Here is a 20861-nt window from a genome sequence, read left to right on the forward strand (position 1 = left end):
TAATAATATCTATGAGGTCCTGTATTGTGTTTCTCCCGATCAACTCAATTGCTCGTGAGTGTTTTGTCGTTTTTATGTGTGAAGGGGAGTGACGAACGGGAATAATAATAAGAAGCCTCTCAATTTGATATTTCCGAGAAGTTAAAGTATAAAAACAAATAAAAAAAATATCAGTTTTGTTTCGGAGGTGTCTTGATGTTGACCTGTGTGAAGCGGCAGTATTGGAAAAAACTCTACTACACGCCAAAAAAAAAAGTACAAAATGGTGAACTATTTTGACAGCATAGAAAAGTGTTAATCCTCAGAAAAAGACTGACACAATTTTGCGTTTTCATCACTCAGGCTTAAACCAGGTTACAGTTTTCTTTTCTGTTCTTTCCTTTATTTCACATACAACAAGGGCCAATGTCCATCATGGTTCTGCTACATGTTTTGGAATGTTTTGTTTTAGTATACCCCCAAGACAAAGCAAGGCCGGCGAGTGGAAACAAAACCTTTAATTGGCTACTCGTGTGCATCTCATTGCGTTGACATACGAAAATCCCAAACTCCAGGATAAATAGTGTTTCAAATGCTTTAGTTTTGCCAGTTTTTTTTTTTTTTCTGTTATATTGGTAGCTTATAGAACAGAGCAAAACTGACGTGTGGAATGAAAACGACACGCAGCACTTCATCTAAAAACACTCCTGAAATAATGTTGCTTTTGTCCTTGTATACTCTCTCTCTCTCTCTCTCTCTCTCTCTCTCTCTCTCTCTCTCTCTCTCTCTCTCTCTCTCTCTCTCTCTCACATAAATAAGGGTGTGTGTGTGTGTGTGTGTGTTTGGTGATGTTACATACTACTGCTACTGCTACTTCTACTACTATTACTACTACTACTACTACTACTACTACTACTACTACTACTACCACCACCACCACCACCACCACCACCACCACCACCACCGCCACTACTATTATTACCATTCTCAGAGATTATAACATGGGTCTGCATCCTGCATTGAGACACCCACGGTCGCAGGTAGAGGTGACGGTACTTCCATATCCCGTGTAGAGCCTTCCGTGGGCTGCCCCTGAAGACTGCCATGCCGTCTTCTCAGGCCACGTGACACGCCGCTCACCTTTGAAATGACAGCAACCGGCAACTCTTGTGAAACACGCGGGTGGGCTGCAGCTTATAAGAGAAACTCGAGCCGACGGAGAAATCAGAAGGTACTGCAGCACTTTGGGAGTCGTGACTTTGGTAGTAGTTGTGGTAGTACTCGTATCATCGACTCTTCGTCTTGCCTAACGTGCAGCGTCACCCACTTGCTGGAAGGATGAGGGTCCTCCTGGCTTTCGTATTCCTAGTGGCTGCAGGTAAGACTGTCAGGGGCAAGGAGGGATGTGGTGGAGTTCTCGCTTGTCCGTCACTTTTAAAATTCTCCTGTTCAGTGTTAATGCTTTGTGTGGATGTCCATGTGAAATGTATAGGTGGTGTTAGGTTTGTTGTTAGCTCTGCGTTGGCTTGTGTTTGGGGAGAGGGAGGAAGGAGTGTGCTGTGTAAGGGAGTGGACGTGTTCTTACCCTAGTGTGTGTGTGTGTGTGTGTGTGTGTGTGTGTGTGTGTGTGTTATAACATGATGGGCAATACAAAACCTATTCCGTTTTCTCTAGCTGTTAAATAGTAAAGCACCAGACATCACCGTGCTTCTTGAATCCAGATCACTGTTACTCATTACTGTTCCTCGCATGTGTGTTCAATCGCTCCATAGTGAAAGCAAACATATGTCACGAAAACCTCACCAACGTGTAATAAGATGTAAGGAGGACAAAGAAAATGTCGGACCGCACTTTGAAACACTTCTTCGCCGCGCCTCCTCTACATTCAAAAGGCTCTAGTTGAAGTTAAACGGATTTCTAAGGGTGTTTTTATGGTTATACGGACAGATTGACAAGATTTCTACATTATTAACAGGAGAAAAAACCCTCGTGGCGAGAGAGCAAAACGTTTCAAAATACGGGCTGCAGTGTCGTGTGTGGTGATCAAGTGCCTCTCGCGAAATGTGACTCCGTTAGAGAGACATGGGCCTCTGTGTAGGGTTGCGTGTGGTACAGCAGGTCGAATCTTTGTCATACTGGCCAGAAGAATGTTAAATTATAAAGATATTCAAGGTGTTCATAGTAGCAGATGAACTTATATCAGAAAATGAGGAACCAGAACACACACACACACACACACACACACACACACACACAAGTACGTGCATATACTACTCCCCAAAACAATATCAAACAGTTTTTTTTATTCCTTCCCTGTTGATTTGAGAACATCGTATTCCATATTCCGATAGCAAAAAGTAATTATAATAGTAAAATAGATCACATCCGAGCGTAAGAGGAACAGTACGGGCCGTGAGCACCTGGTTAAATATACAGGTACTTCAAGCACTGGTTCTCTATTAACTTACCACAACTTATTTTCTTCTTTCATGACACAGCAAGAAATTCACGTCCTGATTGTCTTGACTTGTGCTTCTCTTTTTATTTTCTCTGTCTTGCAACGTACACTGAAGCAAGACCTGTTTTATTATCCCTTTATTTTTCTTTTCGATGTGACTATCAGAGTGTTTGAAAACGTCACTGATATAAAACGTATGCGAGTGGTTAACGTTCTCTGTGTGTGTGTGTGTGTGTGTGTGTGTGTGTGTACTACGCACGCACGCACTCTCGCCTGGTTTATCTTGCATGCCTTGGCGTAGTTACCGATGTGTGTTGTGGCGATGGTGTCTGTCCCAGGAAGCACGAGAGTTGCATTAGCGACCCACTGACCATTCACCTCGGCGCGACACACGAGGCGCACACAACACTGCCTGAAGTCACTCACACACAGCGGCTGTAATGAAGAGAGGACCCACCAGTAGTTTTTTTTTCTCTGGGGACATCATGCTATACTTCCATCACTTAGAGAGAGAGAGAGAGAGAGAGAGAGAACAGAGAACCTCGTACGGGCCAACAGGTCTGCTTCTGCTGTATGTTCTTCCTTTGTGCAATAGAGTAAAAGCTTCTTAGATTATGGTACACCTCATTATTAAGGAACTGCTGCTGCTGCTCCTCTCCCCTTCCTCCACCTCCCATTGTCTGCCCTGTGACACATTCCCTTCGTCCCTTCCTTATCTCTCCCACGCTACCATCCACTCACCTTCCTTCTTTACTGATCTGTCCTGCTCCATCGTCCCTCACGTCACCTCCATCATCTACCCTGTGCTCTCATTCCTTCACTATCTTTCCCCCCCTCATCTTTCTTGGCTATCTCGTTACCTGTCTTCCTCCCATTTCTTATCTACCCTGTCCCTCACTCATCTACGTTTTTTCCTTTCTTTTTATTCATCCTATCCTCTCCTTCCTTTCCTCTTTTCCTTGAAGTATTTTGCGTTTCTCTCTCCCATCTTTCCTTAGTTTCTCTCGTCTTTCCGCCTTCCTTTGTCTATCCTGTCCTTCATTATCCTTTACTTCTCTTTCTCCTTTCCTCCATCTATCCTGCTTATTCTTCCTTCCCTCACCTCTCCCCCATTCCTCATCTATTCTGCCCCTCATTATCCTTCCTTTCCTTACCTTCACTCCTCTATTTATCCTTCCCTTTTCTTCCTCTCTCCTTCATCCATCTTATCCATTCCGTTCCCTCACCTCCTTCCCTTCCTCATCTATCCTGCACCTCGCCTCACTCCCTTCCTGACACACATGACTGATTCTCGCTAAACACACACACTACGCTTCGCTGACTGGTCCTTTCCTCGCCTCTTCTCTACCTTTACTTCGGCCAGGATGAACGCTCTGCTTCATGTGACCTTGACAGTATTTAAAAAGCCCCTGCAGAGTGTTCGTCTCCAAGGCTTGCATATTTTAAACGCTTAGTGAAAAATATTGAAAGCATTTATCATCCCTTAAGTGGACATTGGATATTTGAATACTGTAGTTATATGTAAAAGCAGTTCATCTAAAGAATAAAAAAAAAAACTTTTGGTGCGCTATGAAGTAGATTTACATAAAGATACAGACAACTTCGAACTACTTTCAAAGGCTACAGAAATAGTTAGTAGAGTTCTCGTCTGCTTTTTTTTTTTTCTTTCCTCTCTCACTGTTGATGCAGAAGTTCTGTTAAATTATCAGTGGAGTCATGGAAACGTAACCTAACTTGAAAACCCTGATCACTTCTACAAGAGCTGGTTAGAATTAGTAAGAACGAAAGGTTTGAGAATGCGGTCCCAGTGACGTACGAGAATGCTGAGGTTTAATGTACGAAGGCGAAGGTGATTGTCCCCTTCTACTTACACCTCCATTTTCTTTCCGCCGCTGAAGAAAAGAGGAATGACCTATAATGTTTCCTTGACTGATGAAGAAGAGAAAGGAGAAGTGAACGTGTTTGAATAATTGAGGGAGGAGGGAAGGAAAAGGAGGAGAAAGAGGAGGAGGAGGAGGAGAAAGGAGAGGGGGAGGGAGCAAGAAACTGGAGATTCGTTGTCAGGTTGACGTGAAGGTTCACTTGATAAAGTAAACCGCTTCAAAATCCTCTCTCTCTCTCTCTCTCTCTCTCTCTCTCTCTCTCTCTCTCTCTCTCTTTACGTTAATGGGAATTTTTCGACATGGCCCATTAGCGAGGTGACTAATCGAGACCCACGGAACGCCAACACATGAGTGAGATAGAGTAAAAGGAAGGCCGTACATCCTCCTCTGCAGCAGCGTTATATGATCGCTAAACAATTTCGTTGCACGGGAGCGTTCTTGCATCAGCAGCAGGAGAAACAGAAAGGGGAAGAGAGATAAAGGAACAGAAGAGGCGAAGTGAAGGCGCATGGTATGTTTGCTGCACACAAACACGCTGCTCCTCGCCACACACACTCGCTCAGCCGAACAAACAGTAACTCCGCCCACCCTCCTCTCCTCCTCTCTTCTCTTTCTCGTACGTTTAATTCCTTGCATTAGAGCACTAACAATGTTCCCGCTGGCCGCTGCACCACAGCCAACACTTTATTACCATGGCATGCAATGTGTAAGTAATGATATTTGCCCTCACTTGTTACTTGGCTTCCTCAGCAACTGGCCTCAGGTTGCTGCCTCGAGTGAACCCAGGCGCGGAGGTTACCCCAACGTGTTACTGACTTGTTCTTTTTTCTCCCCCAGATGTGCAGGGGCTCGCCGAGACGCTCAAGGAGCCCAAGCCCTCGCCCTCGCGCGAGCCTCGAGCTGCCATCCTCATCCCTCGGCCCCCTCAGGAGTAAGTGAGCCTCACTCTGCGGCTCTCCATGTCCACCTTTATCTGTCTGAACATTCTTACCGCTTGTGAGCTACTCCACTGCGAGTATACACCAGTATCTGAGGACCAATGCTATGATATATATACATATATATATATATATATATATATATATATATATATATATATATATATATATATATATATATATATATATATATATATATATATATATATATATATATATATATATATATATATATATATATATATATATATATATGTGTGTGTGTGTGTGTGTGTGTGTGTGTGTGTGTGTGTGTGTGTGTGTGTGTGGGTGTGTGTGTGTGTCACAGGTAGATATCGTTGGATAGTTATATAAATGTTGCTGCATATGATAGAGTAACGGTGGAGTGGCCGCCGGTGTTTTTCGTAGCTTTTGATATACATATAAGGATGGTCATCAGTGGCGTGGTGGTGAGGCTGAGGCTGATGGCTTGTGGAGGAGTGACGCTCAGCCCCCTCCCGTGGCACAGCGTCAGGGACTGAGGAGTAGGTCACACGGCAGTAATGGCAGACCCTCAAAGACAATTTTTATGAAACGCGCTCTTGACGCGACTTGTAATACAGCGCAGCGGAGTGCCTCGGGCGGGTGTGACTGCGTGAGGACCACGATCTGCGGGGCACGCGTGTCTGAGCCTGACAGATTTCCGAGCCAAAAAGAACTTGGCATCACCGACCGATACAGTGTCATAAGTCTTTATTAAACTAAACCTCTCATTTCATCGCAAACCTCTGACGCATTTGGGCGTTTTAGTATACCAAGATAAAAGAGAAGACAAGGATTTCCCAGACTTTCACTGTGCAGTTAATCACACGTTGACAGTTGACGTCATCGAGGGCATACAGGACCTGCTGGTATGTATCATTAATTGCTCCCTATATCGTTCATTAGTTGCAATGACTTATACACTAACTATCTGCCAAGTTCTTACTACCACCAGGCATTTTAATCTCCCCTTCATTCCCCCACCTGACCGTTGTTGTCCTCCCCGCCCCAGCAAGCGTCACCCTGGTCGTTCCAAGGCCACGCAGGTCATGTGTTTGACCAGGTGAGCAGGGGAATGACACTGCCAAACCTTATACAACAATCATTCCGCTAAACCAGTTTTATTTGGGGGAAGTTCCTTGGGCCTGCGGATGGGACCAAGATGAGGATGCATGCTAGGAATGCCCGGTCCTCATCCTGCTCCTCCTCCTCATGCTGCTGCGGTTATTTTTTCTGCTGTTGCTACTACTACTACTACTACTACTACTACTATTGCCACCACCACCACCACCACCACCACTACAGCAAAAAAGAAAAAAAAATGAAAATCTTGCATGCCCATTTGTGCTCACGAGAAATTTTGCGCGTCCGTCATTGCCCATTATCGAGTCAGCATTCTTTACACTGCGAGGCTGATGGGTGACTCATCTGGCACTTAACGACCGTAAGTAAACACGCCGGACCGTTAGCAGCGAGGTGTGAAATAAGGAGGTGTGTTCGTCACTTTTATACCGCCTCAGCCCCGCGTGTTATCCTTGTCAGAGGTGAACGCTCGGGTGGGAGGGACAGAATATAGGTACCGTTCACAATGTGGCTTTCGTGTGAGGATTACTGTGTGTGTGTGTGTGTGTGCGCGTGTGTGTGAGGTGCAAATGTGTGTGTCCCTAGCTAGGAATAATTGTGTATTTTTAGTCTGTTTTTCGATTTTTTTTTTTTTTTTTACATTCACGTATATAGTATTCTCGCTTTGCTCTTCACTATATCGTAGGTAGTTTCCTTCATATACACTTCAGTTATTTCTCTAGCTAGGAATAATCATGTTTTTTTAGGTCTGTTTTTTTTTTTGTTTTTTTTTAATTCTTGTCTTTTTTTTCTTTTATCGGGTATTGCATTCACGCTTGTATACTCCTTCACTTTTTTCTTATATATTGTAGTTAGTTCCCTTTATTTACCGTAGCCACGAATACAAATAACCGTGAATTTTTAAGGTTTTTTGTTTCGATTTTTTCATTTTTTTTTTTTTTTTTTTTTTTTGCCGGATATTGCATTCACGTCTAGATACTTTTCTCACTTTTCTCTCCGTTATACCGTAGCTAGTTTCTTTACATACACTGCCATTGCTTCTCTTACACTGTAGTTCCTCCTTTTATACTGCAGTTACTTTCTACTACTATGGTTAGCGTAGAGTAGTGTAGCTGAGTCAGGCCATTCACACCAGTAGTTTGCATCTTTCTCACATTTATCTATTGTACTGTGGCAATTTTTTTTTTTTTTTTATGTGCGCTGCAGTTATCTCCTCCATACGGTAGGTCATTCTTTTATACAATAGCCAGTTTCTACGTATTATTATATTCAAGTGTAAGTCTAGCTAAGGATATGTTATGTATATATATATTTTTCTTTTTTATTCTGTTGTATCTACTTATTTAATCCGCAACGCAGAGGCAAGTATGGACCGAGCGGGATTCGAACACTTGCAACGGGACTTGCGGTTTTTGTTGTCAAGGAGTTTACCACTAAGCCACTAGGGACCTCATCAACTATACCCGAGGACTTTTCAGTGATTATTAATGTCATTTTTCATCTTTATTTCGCCCGACTTAGCTGAGCGAAATAGAGAGAGAGAGAGAGAGAGAGAGAGAGAGAGAGAGAGAGAGAGAGAGAGAGAGAGAGGGGGGAGTATGTGTGAGTGTGTGTGTGTGTGTGTGTGTGTGTGTGTGTGTTCATATCGAATACATCAAAGGACAGTTACATATTTGTGTGGTAGAGGACCTTTGGTGGCTCTGGGGTCCCATTGCCAGCCCCGTCACGTGCACCCCTCCCTCCTCTGCAGGCTGGGCGCGGCTGGCTCTGTGGTTCACTACTAAGCGGCATTAAGGTTACGAGTTCGGTCCTGGTTCACGGTAATTTCTCAGTGGAAGAGGCAGCAGTCTCGAAAATCTGAAGGAATTGATAAGGCCTCGTTGATGCGGCGCCTTAGTGTAATCTATTTCATCTGCCTAAGTGCATTTACCGTCAATTTAATTATATCAGTACTACATTTAGTTTCCAAACTCCATGGCATCACGTATTGTTATCGAGAACAGAGTAAATAAAAGAGATAATTGTAGTAAACGAATAACTACAGATGGTTTATAACGTCAATATAATGAAACATGGAATCCTAACCTTAATGTATTAATTTCATATTAAATACGAAAAAAAAAAAAAAGTTAAACTGACGCCGGTGATACTGAAAAGATTCATCATCAAAACTGTCACAGGAGGGAAGCGTCACCACGGAAATGACTTATCAGTGCTTCCCTACACGCGTTATTAGCAGCAGTCAGCGAGGTAACAGACGACCAAACCCCAACGAGGCCAGACTTAACGTAACAGACATCCTCGCGCAGTAAAGTGTTGCAGCAAGTCGAGATTACGTCTGTGTAGTCTTACGTATTTTGCTATCTTGGTATACATCCTGTGGGCGGCGCCTGGAGCGTAGATAAGCATGAGACAGCAGAGATCCCTGGCTCAGGACACTTCGTCGCCGGGTGAAGCTGTCAGAGAAAATTTTTCGTGGACAAGAGCCACTGTAGTCGTGACCTGTGCTTGAAGGGGATTTCCTGATGCGATAACAGTGCCTACACGTGGCCTCCTCCCCGCCACCATCCGCTCTATCACAGCATCTTCACCGCATCTTTTACAGCTACAGTGTATAGATATTTAGGTCGCTGGGTATGAAGCTATAAAAAAAAATAATCACTGTATTATGTTGGATGGCTGTTTTCGTTGATTCACACCTTGAAACAGGCGTAAAGAGGTAATCACAGCGCCTCACGTCAGGGGCATCGAATTGTGATTTGAAAGGGTGGAGCCGCCCATGGGAAGGGAAGATCACTCCTCCCTACTTGGCTCGAGGCGGAGAGAGCCCGTTTCTCGTGAACATTTTGGCAGTGAATCATAAAATCAATAAGCAACAAATGTAGCCAGACATGAATGACGCAGGGAACTTTTACTGTTGTTTCTGTACATTGATTCATTTGTTTTCTTAGGAGGTGGAGAGCAGAGGTTGTAGGTAGATAGTTCTTTGTGTGTGTATGTGTGTGTGTGTGGAGGAGAGCACCGTAATCTTGTCCTAGTGATGAGTGGGAGCTGGGGAGGGGAATAGGGAGGGAGGAGTCGGAAAAGTACCAGGCAAGGATTTCATTTTTTCTGTTGTTTTTGGCCGTTCCCTTCCCAGCCCTGGTCCTCTGCACGACACGTTGGGAGGGGCAAGGGTGGGGCTGCTGACAAGGTGGAGGGTCACACAAGGTCCCCAGGCAAAGCTTCCTCACCCTCCTCCCCCCCACCCCATCCAGGCACCACCCAACGCCTGCATCTACGCCACGCACCACCACACGATAGCCACACTGGAGCTCGTCTGGTGTCGCGCTCATACACACACACATACACACACACACACACACACACACATTCAGTACGCACTCATGTCACTCCTTCGACTTATTTTTGTCTGTGGTTAGGTGGTGTCAATGTCATTTTCTTTATTACTGATGGTTTTAGGTATATAAGTCTGTTTCACTACGTACTGCATAAGAGGTATAATGCTGCGGCGTCACGTTAGCGGAAGAGGTGAAAATATAAAACACACACACACACACACACACACACACACACACACACACACACACACACTTAAAAAGAAGAATTAATTTTACGAACATAAGCGCTTGGGTATCTTCCCGGTTTTATTTTTTTCCTTTTTTTTTTTTTCTGTACCTTTTAATCATGGGTCAGTGTGGGGACGTGGGCCGCGAGCCTCCGCCCCGGCCCAGGTTAAGAGGTGACTGACCCGTCCCATCGGCATTGTGCGTCGTGTGATTCCCGCCAAGGCCAGGACCCGCGGCTGGGTGGAGCGGACGCCTCACCATCGCCGCCACCCCGCCCCCTACACTCCCCGTGTTATGTGCACAGTCACTGGCAGTCCCTCCGGCAATGCAGGATAGAATGGTTCCTGCGTCTCAGCGCCTCAGTATTCAAATGGACTATGTTTTTTCTCTCTCCGTTTTCGCTTCTTTTCCGCGGTGCAACAAACGGCTCTTCCCGCCCGCCTCTTTGTCACATCACGACATTTTCATTTCCAGAGTTCTTTCACGGATTTACTCAACATTCGTCAATCTTTTTTTTTTACTGGAAATTAAACAAAAGAGTAATTACGGTTTTTTTTTCTCGCGCTGCAGAAAATGTTTTAGTTTTGTCTTCAGTTGTCGTGCCTATTTATCATAACACATTTTCATAACCTGACCCTGATTTACTCCACCCTGAATTACTCCACATTCGTTATTTATTTTTTGCTATAGGAAGTTGAACAAAGAACAACTAAAGTTTCTCCAGTCGCGCTGCAAGACACAGATAAGTTTCGGCTCAATTTCCAAATTTGTATCATATTCCGACGTATGCACAGTCAAACCAGATCGTTCATTACACATTCATACATTAATCTTTAAACAAAAAACCCGAAAATAGAAAGATAAATCAACAACTATGACAAGACTGTTTAGACGTCACTGCTTCATCATCCCATTCAAATTTCTAGACTTTCATTCCCCTCTTGACATTAATTAATTTACCTCTACATAAAAACCTGAAAAATACAATCATAATTATTTGGCCAATGCTCATGACAGTCAGAAAATCAAACGCACTTCGTAAACACACATTCTGAGCCTCCATCCCTGCGGCAATTCACGGCAATTTTTTTCACAACGCTCATTAGAACCCGCCTCCTCCTGTCCGTACTTCTGTCCGTTCCTCCGAGTCTTATATGAACGCACAACACGACGTGGAAATATGGAAATACTAACTGCTTTGGGAAGTGGAGAGAAATGAAAGACCTTATCTCAGACCTACCTTCCTTTGTACCCTTCTCTGCGTTGCTGTTTTTAAAATGCGCAATTCCCACAGCTTTACTAAACAGAATGGAGTCAAAACTTTTCGCCGTCTTAATCAACTTCCTTCTCTTAAAAGACTGTCCTATATCTCTCAGTTACAGCCATAATGTTACATCTATTGCTATATTCCACCGTTATCTGCATGGTTACTGTTGTTTTGAACGTTTTAACTGCATGCCTCCCCACTCCAACTCTCCTGTGACCTCACTGAATAAGGATTTCTCGTCATTCTCATCTTTATTCTGTCTACCTTGCAGTTAATCAGTAGCTTCACTCTCATCCCCTCCAATGGTAAACTCTGGAACTCTGCCCATTATTTATTTATTTTTTCTCTCTCTCTTTCCTATGACTCGAGGTGTTTCAAAAGAGGGGTACCAAGACACCTCAGGAACTAAAGTGGCAAACTTTTTGGAAACCACTTCAATAATTGATACTTTTCGAGAGTGGCAAATTGAGCGGCATTTTTTTTTTTCCCTACCATTTCTTGTGTCTTTCACTGGCTCCCGCGGCACGAAAAAAAGAAAAAAAGAAAGCAATAAGAGTAAAGTAACAAAGACGTACACGTGTAATCTATTTCACGGCCCATCTTTGACTTTTGTTTTATCTCACACACGCGCAGTCGTCCCGATTAGTAATGCAGCGGGGCACAGTAAATTTCATGTCTATAAGTTGAAGAGAAATTAAAAAAAAAATAAAATGGACTGGCGAGTTGCTTTACAATAACAGCTCCGCAAAGATCAAGAACGGCTGGTGATGCAATTGATGTCTGATACTGTTTTTAAGTCCAGTTCATTTTGTATATTGTGACATCACTGCATTAGCCAACTGTGGGCACCCTTCTGCAGTTCTTGGCTTATATTCTTAAACCCCCTGACAAATTATCTGACGGGGTTTCTACATCATCAATGAAAAATTTAAAAAAATGAAAATCCGACCAGCATCTCTGTGGCCTTTGATAATAGTGGTGATGAGAAGCCTGGACGTTTAAGCATACAGGAATAACACTCGTGAATACTGATATAATCTGACGGAACATATTACAAGGCCTGCCTGCGTGACGAGTATTTGTGAACCGCTGCTGGTTATTCCTGATTATTCCGTCATCAGTCATCTCTCTCTCTCTCTCTCTCTCACTGCGGTATCGCCAAAGGAATTCAGTCAGTCACTCTCTTATTTACGTAGTCTTAGGTAATATATTCTGTTACTTTCAAGATGACGGTTCTCTCCATCCTTCCGTGTCTTCCTTCTTCAGCTTTCAAAATGATAAGGTGAATAAAGGAAGCACCATATTCTATAACAAGCGAATCCTAGTTCATGAACACTGTATTTAGGGATTTTCAGAGTTATTAGTGAAATTATTTTGTCCTTTATTCCGATTTCACCAGTGTAGAATTAACGTTTACAAATTCAAATCCGAAAATATGTCACCGAAGAAATACTGAAGATTCGTCAAGTTGGGAAAATCAGTCTTTGTTTATTTCCAGTTTAAGTTTCTTAGCGTTTTTTTTTTTCTTTTTTATTATTATTTAGCATTGATTCAATTATTATGTTCCAGGTGTCATTACAGGATAATATCAAGCTGAGGATCATACTTTTCCTTATCAAGAGGTCATAAAACATTTAGTTCTTCACCCAACGCAATTATATCTTACGTACTCCGGTGAAGTTCGGAACCTGTGTGCTGTACCCTTTCACTGCGGAACAAATATTTTCCTGTATCCACCTACGACTTTTTAAACACGTACTTAACCCCTAATATCTTTTAAACAGTTCTTTGGCTTAGAAATTACAAAATTAACCCTTTACTCTCTTTTTTCTTTCTTTCTGTAATCATGGAAACGTTTTTTTACGATGCTCGCGATGTTAACAAAGGGAGACCGTACAAGTGGAAGGGATAATGAGCTAATGATTTCCCTGGTCTTCCTACCTGAAATGGCGCCACGTCACTGTCGCTCCCCCCAAACTGCAGGATCATGAGGGATTGTGCGGTTCCTTTGTCGGAGATCTGACCTTACTCTCTGCTGTTCCCTGTCCTCTAAAAAAAAAAAAAAAAAAAACCTTCTTCCGGGCGAGAATATTTCACCTTATATCACGCGCTTATCTTATCAGTCTGTACAGTTGCCGAGAAAGGGAACATGACTCTCTCTCTCTCTCTCTCTCTCTCTCTCTCTCTCTCTCTCTCTCTCTCTCTCTCTCTCTCTCTCTCTCTCTCTCTCTCTCTCTCTCTCTCTCAGGACAAAGAGTTACGGCTGTGTGACCCCAAATCGGCTTTTCATAATTTAAGAAAACAGGTTCTGAGTGGCCACGGTGACCTCGTGTTGACTCTGAGCACTCCGGAACTGACACCCCCCCTCGCCCCCACGTGACCCTCTGTCCTGCCTCCCCGCTATAACCTGCTCGTTTAAACCCTGTCTTTATTCCTCGTCTTCTTTTAGATCGTATGGACAAGATCAAGATTTTAATTTAGATTACGGCGGTCTAGTCTTTCGCAACCCTTTACACGAGTATCTCATTTTATTACAACCATCTTGATAGTTTACGGATACCATACCTTAATTCCACATCACACTGGGTTTTCATGCACATAATCGGCCTCCTGTTGCATTGTTATAGCATCATGTGACCTACGATGTGTGATGCTTCTAAATCTTATTAACCTAAACTATTGTACATATTCTCACTTTTTTTTCAATACAAGAACGACTCATTAACCTTTTCATTACGATATCCAACAATTCACAACGCTCAAAGTAATGTATGGATTCTTTAAAGCACAAGCAAGAAGTGGATAAGAAAAGAATGCACCTTGCAATTTCTAGGCAGTACAATGCTTAAAAGTGGCTGCGGAACAAGGAAAGACGTCTCAAAGTAGTCAATAATTCAAGAAAGATGTGCCATATAGCAAAGAAAGGGTTTAAAATCAAAGACAGGAAAGAACCTTGATTCGTTGAGGCTCTTAAAGGTTATTACTGAAGCGGCAAATTGCATTCACTGTCAGTAGGCGAGTAACTGTTGCTTTTACTGTTTATCGTGTTTTCCCCGCAGTCTCAACTCCTGTGATAAGTTGACAGTGTCCTTGAAATAACTGTTTACCGTAAGATCATTAGCAAACCAGGACTTGATAATGAGGGAGCGCATAAAACACAGCGAGGCGAGTGGAGGTTAATCAACAAGAGATCATGACTTAGGTATTTCTTTAATTAAGCTCATCACTGGGCACCCGTTAGTTTTGATGTTATGTAATGCGTATCAAAATCTTTCGTCATTGCCTTATAAGATATTGTGATTGGTTATGCATCTGTTGTAACATGTATACTTAGTTAATTTAGAGTAGTAATGCGGAGAAAATAAGTGGTTTTCTTTTTTATCTATTTTATTTTATGTATATCTAAAGGAGGCCGGGCAAAGGTACAAAAGAAGAAAATAAAAGAAAAGGGAATCCAAATAATTCACTACTCTAATAAATAAATAAATAAATAAATAGAAAGGAAATTCCAAAAAAACAGTTCGTCATAGGAAGAAGGAAAACGAGAAACAGCCAGAGAATTCCAGAGATCACACGGGAGAGGAATGGAAAAGTGAAAGTACTAGTTAACTCTTGGATTAGTGAGATAGACGGCATAGATCGTGAGAGAAAGAAGAAGGTCTTGTACGTACAATCTCCTACTTTGATAAAAATTTCAATCGAATTCCAAAGCTTCCCATTCTCAAGTTCCTGAGCGAAAGTTAACGTAAGAGGCGACACCAGTCCGTATCTCAACTGTACAAATCCAATCGGTATATGACTCTCGTTAACACTCTGGCGGTACATGCAGGCGAGTTAACGCGACTATAAACGCAGCATTACCGGTTGAAACGAGGGTCGATTCAACTATACATTGTCGTAAAACCTGGTAGTATGTGTTTTCACGTGATGGCGGCGCGAACACGTGACGCAGAGAAGGGATTGGAGGTGGTAAAGGTGTGACACATAAGGTGATTTACATGCAGGTTGTTGCAGTAAAACGATTTTCCGGCGTAGAAGAAAGAGTTTATATTACCAAATAAATCACAGCATGTTTAATGAATGGTTGAATTGCGTGATGGTGGAGTTAAGGTGGTAAGGGTGTGAATTGTAAGTGACACAGGTAAACGCTTATTTCATATCCATTTCTTTTGTCTATCATTTGCTTTTACTTATTCCACATATCCAAATTTCTATACCTATACCTGTCTGCTTCTGTATTTCCATCTTTCTGTGACTTGAATTCCTTCAAGAGGGAGGTTTCAAGACACTTATCCTTCAGGTTTTGACTACCGCCTCGGATCCTATTCGGGGACCGGCATCTCAGTGTTTTTTTTTTTTTTTTCGTTGCCCTTGACCGGTGTCCCTCCTATATAAGAAAAAAAAAATCGTTTCTTTATGTCCTAAGCATCCAGTATCCCTTTGTCTCCGCAGCGGCAGATGTTTTCTATTTCTCTGAGTCCTTTCACTAACCACAATGCGTTCAATCTTATCTTCAAGTGTAATAAGAACTTATTTTCTTTCATCAACTTCACTGCATCAGATCTTTCCTTCAGGACAAACTCTTATATATCAACTTAACTCTCTAGATTTTTCCCTCAAGAGTAATCAGAACTAATTCTTTCAACTTTTTCACTGCATTAGATCTTTCCTTCAGGAGTAATCAGGACTAATTTTTCTTCCCCCAGACTGGGTTCCTTCCCAGGGATGACGCGAAACAACGAGATTTGTGGCATCCGACGCAACGCTGTGCCAGACATCTTCACCAGAATCGTGGGCGGCTCGCAGGCTGAGAGAAGTAAGCAATGCCTCCCTTCCACTCCTGCCCCTTCCTCACTCAGTCTTCCTTTCTCTTCACCTGTTTCTTCCTTACTCTTCCTTCCTCCCCACACCTGTTCCTTCCTTAGCCTTTCTCTTTCTTTCCTTCCTTCCTTTTTTTTTCTTAATTTATTCCTTCCTCCCTCGTCAATCATTCTTTTTCCCTTCTTTTTTGTCCCTCCCTATACATTCCTTCCCTTTTTCCTCCTTCTTTCCTTCCTTTTCTCCCTGCATCAACTTTCCTTTCTTCTCAATTGTTCCTCCTTCATTCCTTCTTATTCCTTTTCCCTCCCACTTGTCCCTTTCTTAGCCTTTGTTCCTTTCTTCCTTCATTTTCCTTCTTGCCTCTACACCTATCTTCTTCCTTCAACCTTTCCTAATCATCTGTTTCATTTTCGACCTTCCTTCCTTCCTTCCTTCCTTCCTTCCTTCCTTCCCAGTGTCATTATCTTACTCTTTCTCACCAGTTGTTGCTTTTTCTTCCTTCCTCCCTCCTATTTCTTCTTTCCTTAAACCTTCCTTCCTCCCCAACTTTCTCTCCCTCAACCTTCCTTCCTTCCTTCCTTCCTTCCTCCCCACTTGTTGCTCCCATAACCTTCCTCCCTCCCAGTGTGATTCCCACAACATACTTTTATTGTTTCTATCTTACATTTCCTTCCTTCCTTCCTCCTTCAACTTACATATAAGCTGAAGGAGGAAGGAAGGAAGTGTAAGAGAGAAAATAAATGTATGTTAGGGGAATCACACCGAGAGGAAGGAAGGTTATGGAAGCAACAAGTGGGGAGGAAGGAAGGAAGGAAGGAAAGAAGGTTGAGGGAGAGAAAATTGGGGAGGAAGAAAGGTTTAAGGAAAGGACAAATAAGGAGGAAGGAAAGAAGAAAAAGTAACAACTGGTGAGGAAGGAAGGTTAGTGAAAACCCATTGACTGCTATGAGTTCTCACCTTGATATTGTTATGGTCTTGTGTAAGTTTAGATTGTGATTACTGAAGATAATGTGTAAAGGAAGAATGTGTTATCCAATATCTAATTTTTTTTTTTTTTAGTGCTTGTGGTTAATTTTTTATCGATTATTTTTAAGGGCTACTAAAATTAAATAACAAGAGTCATTTGCAGTTAACTTTTTCAGTGTGACGTGCAACTTTACACAACACAGAAGACATTTATGCGCACTTTCGAAAAAGGAAAATGATTGAAGGAACATATTATGAAATTTCTAGCATTATTATATATGGGGACGGCTGTAGAAGGAAACTAATGCCTCGGATTGGTTCGGGAGTCAGGAAAGACTTAGCAAATAACTGTAAAAGAGGCAAAGAGTGTAGCATCCGTATTTCCACAGACGAGTTTCCGTGGCAAGTGTCGCTGCAGTTCGTGAGCAATTGGTACACTCACCACATCTGCGGAGGCACAGTCATCGACCAGAGGTGGGTGCTGACCGCCGCCCACTGCACGCACAACTTCGAAAGCCACCAGCTTCTCGTGGTAGCCGGCGAGCACCATCTTAAACGCAGACATGGTGAGAACTGGCTTGTGTGAGAGGAATTAGATAGTGAGGTTCTTGGGAATTTTTTCTTGTTCTTTTTTTTTTTTTTTATGGTAGAGTAATGAAGCGTGGGATACGAGTGTTGTGGGTGAGGGTGACAGTACCGTTAGTCTTGCGAGAGGTAGTGCATTGTTCTTGTGTTCTATTTCATTCCCATTCCCTGCAGGAGAGGAACAGACGCGCAAGGTGGAGACCATCGTGGAGCACCCGCAGTACAACGTGGAGACTCAGGAGTACGACATCGCCATGATCAAGTTGTCGCAGCCCCTGGTGATGGATGGCGTCACCGTCTCGCCCATCTGTCTGCCGCCCTACCTCAATAAATTCACAGGTGAGGGTGCATACAACGTGTTCCTGCTCATTACTTTGGATCATGCTGACTCTTCGAATTATTCGTGCTGTACTGAACTCAAGTCGATCTCATTCTTGGATCGAGGCATTCTACGCCGGGAACGTCTTATCATTGCCTCATCTCTCCTCGGCGGGTGACTCTCTCTCAGGTAACGGCGTGGTGACGGGCTGGGGCAACACCAAGGAGGACGGGGAGAGTTCAGACGTGCTGATGAAAGTGGTGGTGCCCATCATCAGTGACCAGGAGTGTCGCAACAGCTACCGCGCCATTGGCTACACCGGCCCGATCATCGACAACATGCTGTGTGCGGGATACAGCACCGGGGGCAAGGACGCCTGTCAGGTAGGCTGTACTTCCTCAGGGCTTATAACTGAGTGACAAAGACCAAGCGTTGGCTGATCTTATCATGGACATGAGCCTCGAGGAAAGTTCGGTATTGACAGCACATGTTATCTTGAATACTTTTTTGTCCGCAGGGTGACTCAGGAGGCCCCTTCATATCCCTGGGGCGCGACAGCCGCTACTACCTGGCGGGCGTGGTGTCGTGGGGCATCGGATGTGCCAGGCCTCATGTGCCTGGTGTGTACACCGAGGTGAGTACCGCAAACCCGCTCGGGGTGATGGTGCTGTCATCACCGAGGAATTGTCTTGGTTTTGATTGCCACCGTCCCTTCGCGATACCTGTGACGAGTGTGTGTGTGTGTGTGTGTGTGTGTGTGTGTGTGTGTGTGTGTGTAAGTGCACGCGGCTCATACATTGTCTCCCACAGGTGAGTCACTTCGTCCCCTGGGTGAGTGACGTGATCAGTAACCGCATCGCTCATCAGCCCCGCCCCGTCTCCTTGCGCCTTGCTGCCTTCGACGAGACCCAAGAGACCACCGCCACCGCTGCCGAAGGGAAAGAAGAACATAATAGTAATGACACGGATGATGACTATGCAACCATCACCACAAGCATCCTACAGCAGTAACTGAAGCACCGCGAGGACATTGTTTCAATCAGCACTACAACTCAGGGGTTGAAGACTGCGGCGGAAGAATAAAAATGACTTGTTGAACTGCTTTACTGAATTATACCGTATTGGAGACAAATATACGAAAAACTGCCATAACTATAATGAGAGACTGCATTTTGTACAGGTATGATTACTGTGCGCACGTCAGAAAACACTATAAACGTGCTTTTCCTTATATTATCCATGAGCGAGACGAGGAGAGGCCCTCAAGTGTTATGTGTTAGCAGTAATGGTCTGTACGTTACCTGTTGTCACGTAAGAGCTAAGGAACACAAGGAAAGATACAAGAAGCTAGTGGATCTACATGTCCCAGTGAGCATTTGACATGATACAACGATTCTTATAACCTGAATTACTAATATATACGAGTACATACATGCTGGCCATAATGTCTCCATGCCGGTAAAAGGTTTATATTTATGTCTTTTATTTATGTTTAACACTAAAGAACACAAAAGAACACTAGTACAAAGTTATGGTGAGGCACTGACCTGACATCTGTAAACACGTGACTTCGAGTCTGTCTCCTCAAGGAAGCGGCAGTCACACAAGGCTGTCCTCCAGCTCAGAAATTACCCTCCTATGGCTAATACCCGGTTTTCTTTTTTTTTTTTTTTTCCCGTCTGTCTGTCTGCTTGTCTGTCTGTCTGTCAGGTTTACGTTATGATGGAAGAAAATGTCGTTACTCTGCTACAACTGGTGTGCTTCTCAGGGCATAGCAGTGACAGGGTTAGTGACCACACCGCAGGACCTTCACGCCGAATTACCCACACTGGACAGCCACTGGACGCCCGCCGCCTCCTTCCCCTGCGTTAGAGTGCATTTGTCTCTACTACTCCTACTCGTGTCTTTAACGTTAGTGAATGAACGTGTATAGCTTTTGTCGTCTGAGTATTTATTCGATAAAAACATTGATTTATGAGTTTTTGTCTGTTTTCTTTTGGTTAATCCTTTAGACGTGAGTTGCGTTCTGAGATGGGAAAAAAAGAAAAATCCTGAAACCTTCATTGACAGAAAGATCTTTATGTATGGGGAGAAATGTGCTGATCAAAATGTAGATATGTAATACAAAATAATGCACGTACATAGAGAAAAGAGGACATAATAACTGACAGACACCAGCAAACAAAGAGACAGACGAATAGACAGACAGACAAAGAGGCGAACTTACAAACAAACAGACGAAGACAAGCAGGCGTAAAGGCAAGCAGACGAAGAAACAAAACAGACAAAATAGACTGACAGAGATAGACAAACGAGGAAGGGGATACAGGCAGATAGACAAGCCAATAAAAAGACAGGAAACACACAGGAGGAAAAACAGACAGAGACTAACATAGGCAAAACACAAACAAACAGATAGACAGAGAGGCATATAGAAATCAGTGGACATACAGTACGTTGAACACATATAAATATTAAATAAATGGCTGGACGGATTAACTAGACCATCAGATAAAAATACAGCCAAGCCACAATTTTCCCACTATTTACGTTATTTTCAAGGACACTCAGCGTTTACGGGGATATGCTGCCGGTAATATTATAAGGTACTCGTGAAGGGAATCTACATCAATGAGTAGAGAGAAAACGTGAACTTTGAACCGCATTCTTAAACATTCCAGCGTTTTATCCCAACTACAATTTTAACAGGCTCTAGTGAAAGTTACTGAGGTTTTCAAGGATGCGTTCATGATTGTTGCGATAGTTTAACAAGGACTGGTCTATACCATGAATAGAAATAGATACCGAAAGATAGACACGCTAAAAGAGAGACAGGAAATAGAATGCAGAACAGAGTTGTTGAGGTTTTCAAGGATGTATGAATTATTCTAGTGATATTTTAACAAGGATACACGAGCCAATAGAAAGAGAGGAAACGGACAGGAGAGAAGATAAGAAGTTACCGAAGTTTT

The 20861-nt window shown here is 43.2% G+C and overlaps 1 protein-coding gene across 1 annotated transcript; it reads left to right on the top strand.

Moving 5' to 3' along the window:
- Nucleotides 1–1195: 1195 nt before the first annotated feature.
- On the top strand, nucleotides 1196–19869 carry LOC135107025 (trypsin-1-like). The gene is made up of 8 exons (XM_064016590.1): nucleotides 1196–1357; nucleotides 5158–5251; nucleotides 15905–16014; nucleotides 17375–17551; nucleotides 17745–17909; nucleotides 18079–18272; nucleotides 18407–18523; nucleotides 18700–19869. The coding sequence occupies exons 1-8, from the start codon at nucleotides 1318–1320 to the stop codon at nucleotides 18898–18900; spliced, it is 1098 nt and encodes a 365-aa protein (XP_063872660.1). The 5' UTR covers nucleotides 1196–1317; the 3' UTR covers nucleotides 18901–19869.
- The last annotated feature ends 992 nt before the right edge of the window (nucleotides 19870–20861 follow it).

This window comes from Scylla paramamosain, chromosome 14 (genome assembly GCF_035594125.1).
Source record: "Scylla paramamosain isolate STU-SP2022 chromosome 14, ASM3559412v1, whole genome shotgun sequence".
Taxonomy (NCBI): domain Eukaryota; kingdom Metazoa; phylum Arthropoda; class Malacostraca; order Decapoda; family Portunidae; genus Scylla; species Scylla paramamosain.

Excerpts from the sequence above, each read along its gene's own strand:
- LOC135107025 (XM_064016590.1), top strand. The coding sequence starts at position 1,318 with ATGAGGGTCCTCCTGGCTTTCGTATTCCTAGTGGCTGCAG. Across the intron at positions 17,552-17,744 it reads CCATCTTAAACGCAGACATG|GAGAGGAACAGACGCGCAAG; the intron begins GTGAGAACTGGC and ends CATTCCCTGCAG. Across the intron at positions 17,910-18,078 it reads CTACCTCAATAAATTCACAG|GTAACGGCGTGGTGACGGGC; the intron begins GTGAGGGTGCAT and ends ACTCTCTCTCAG.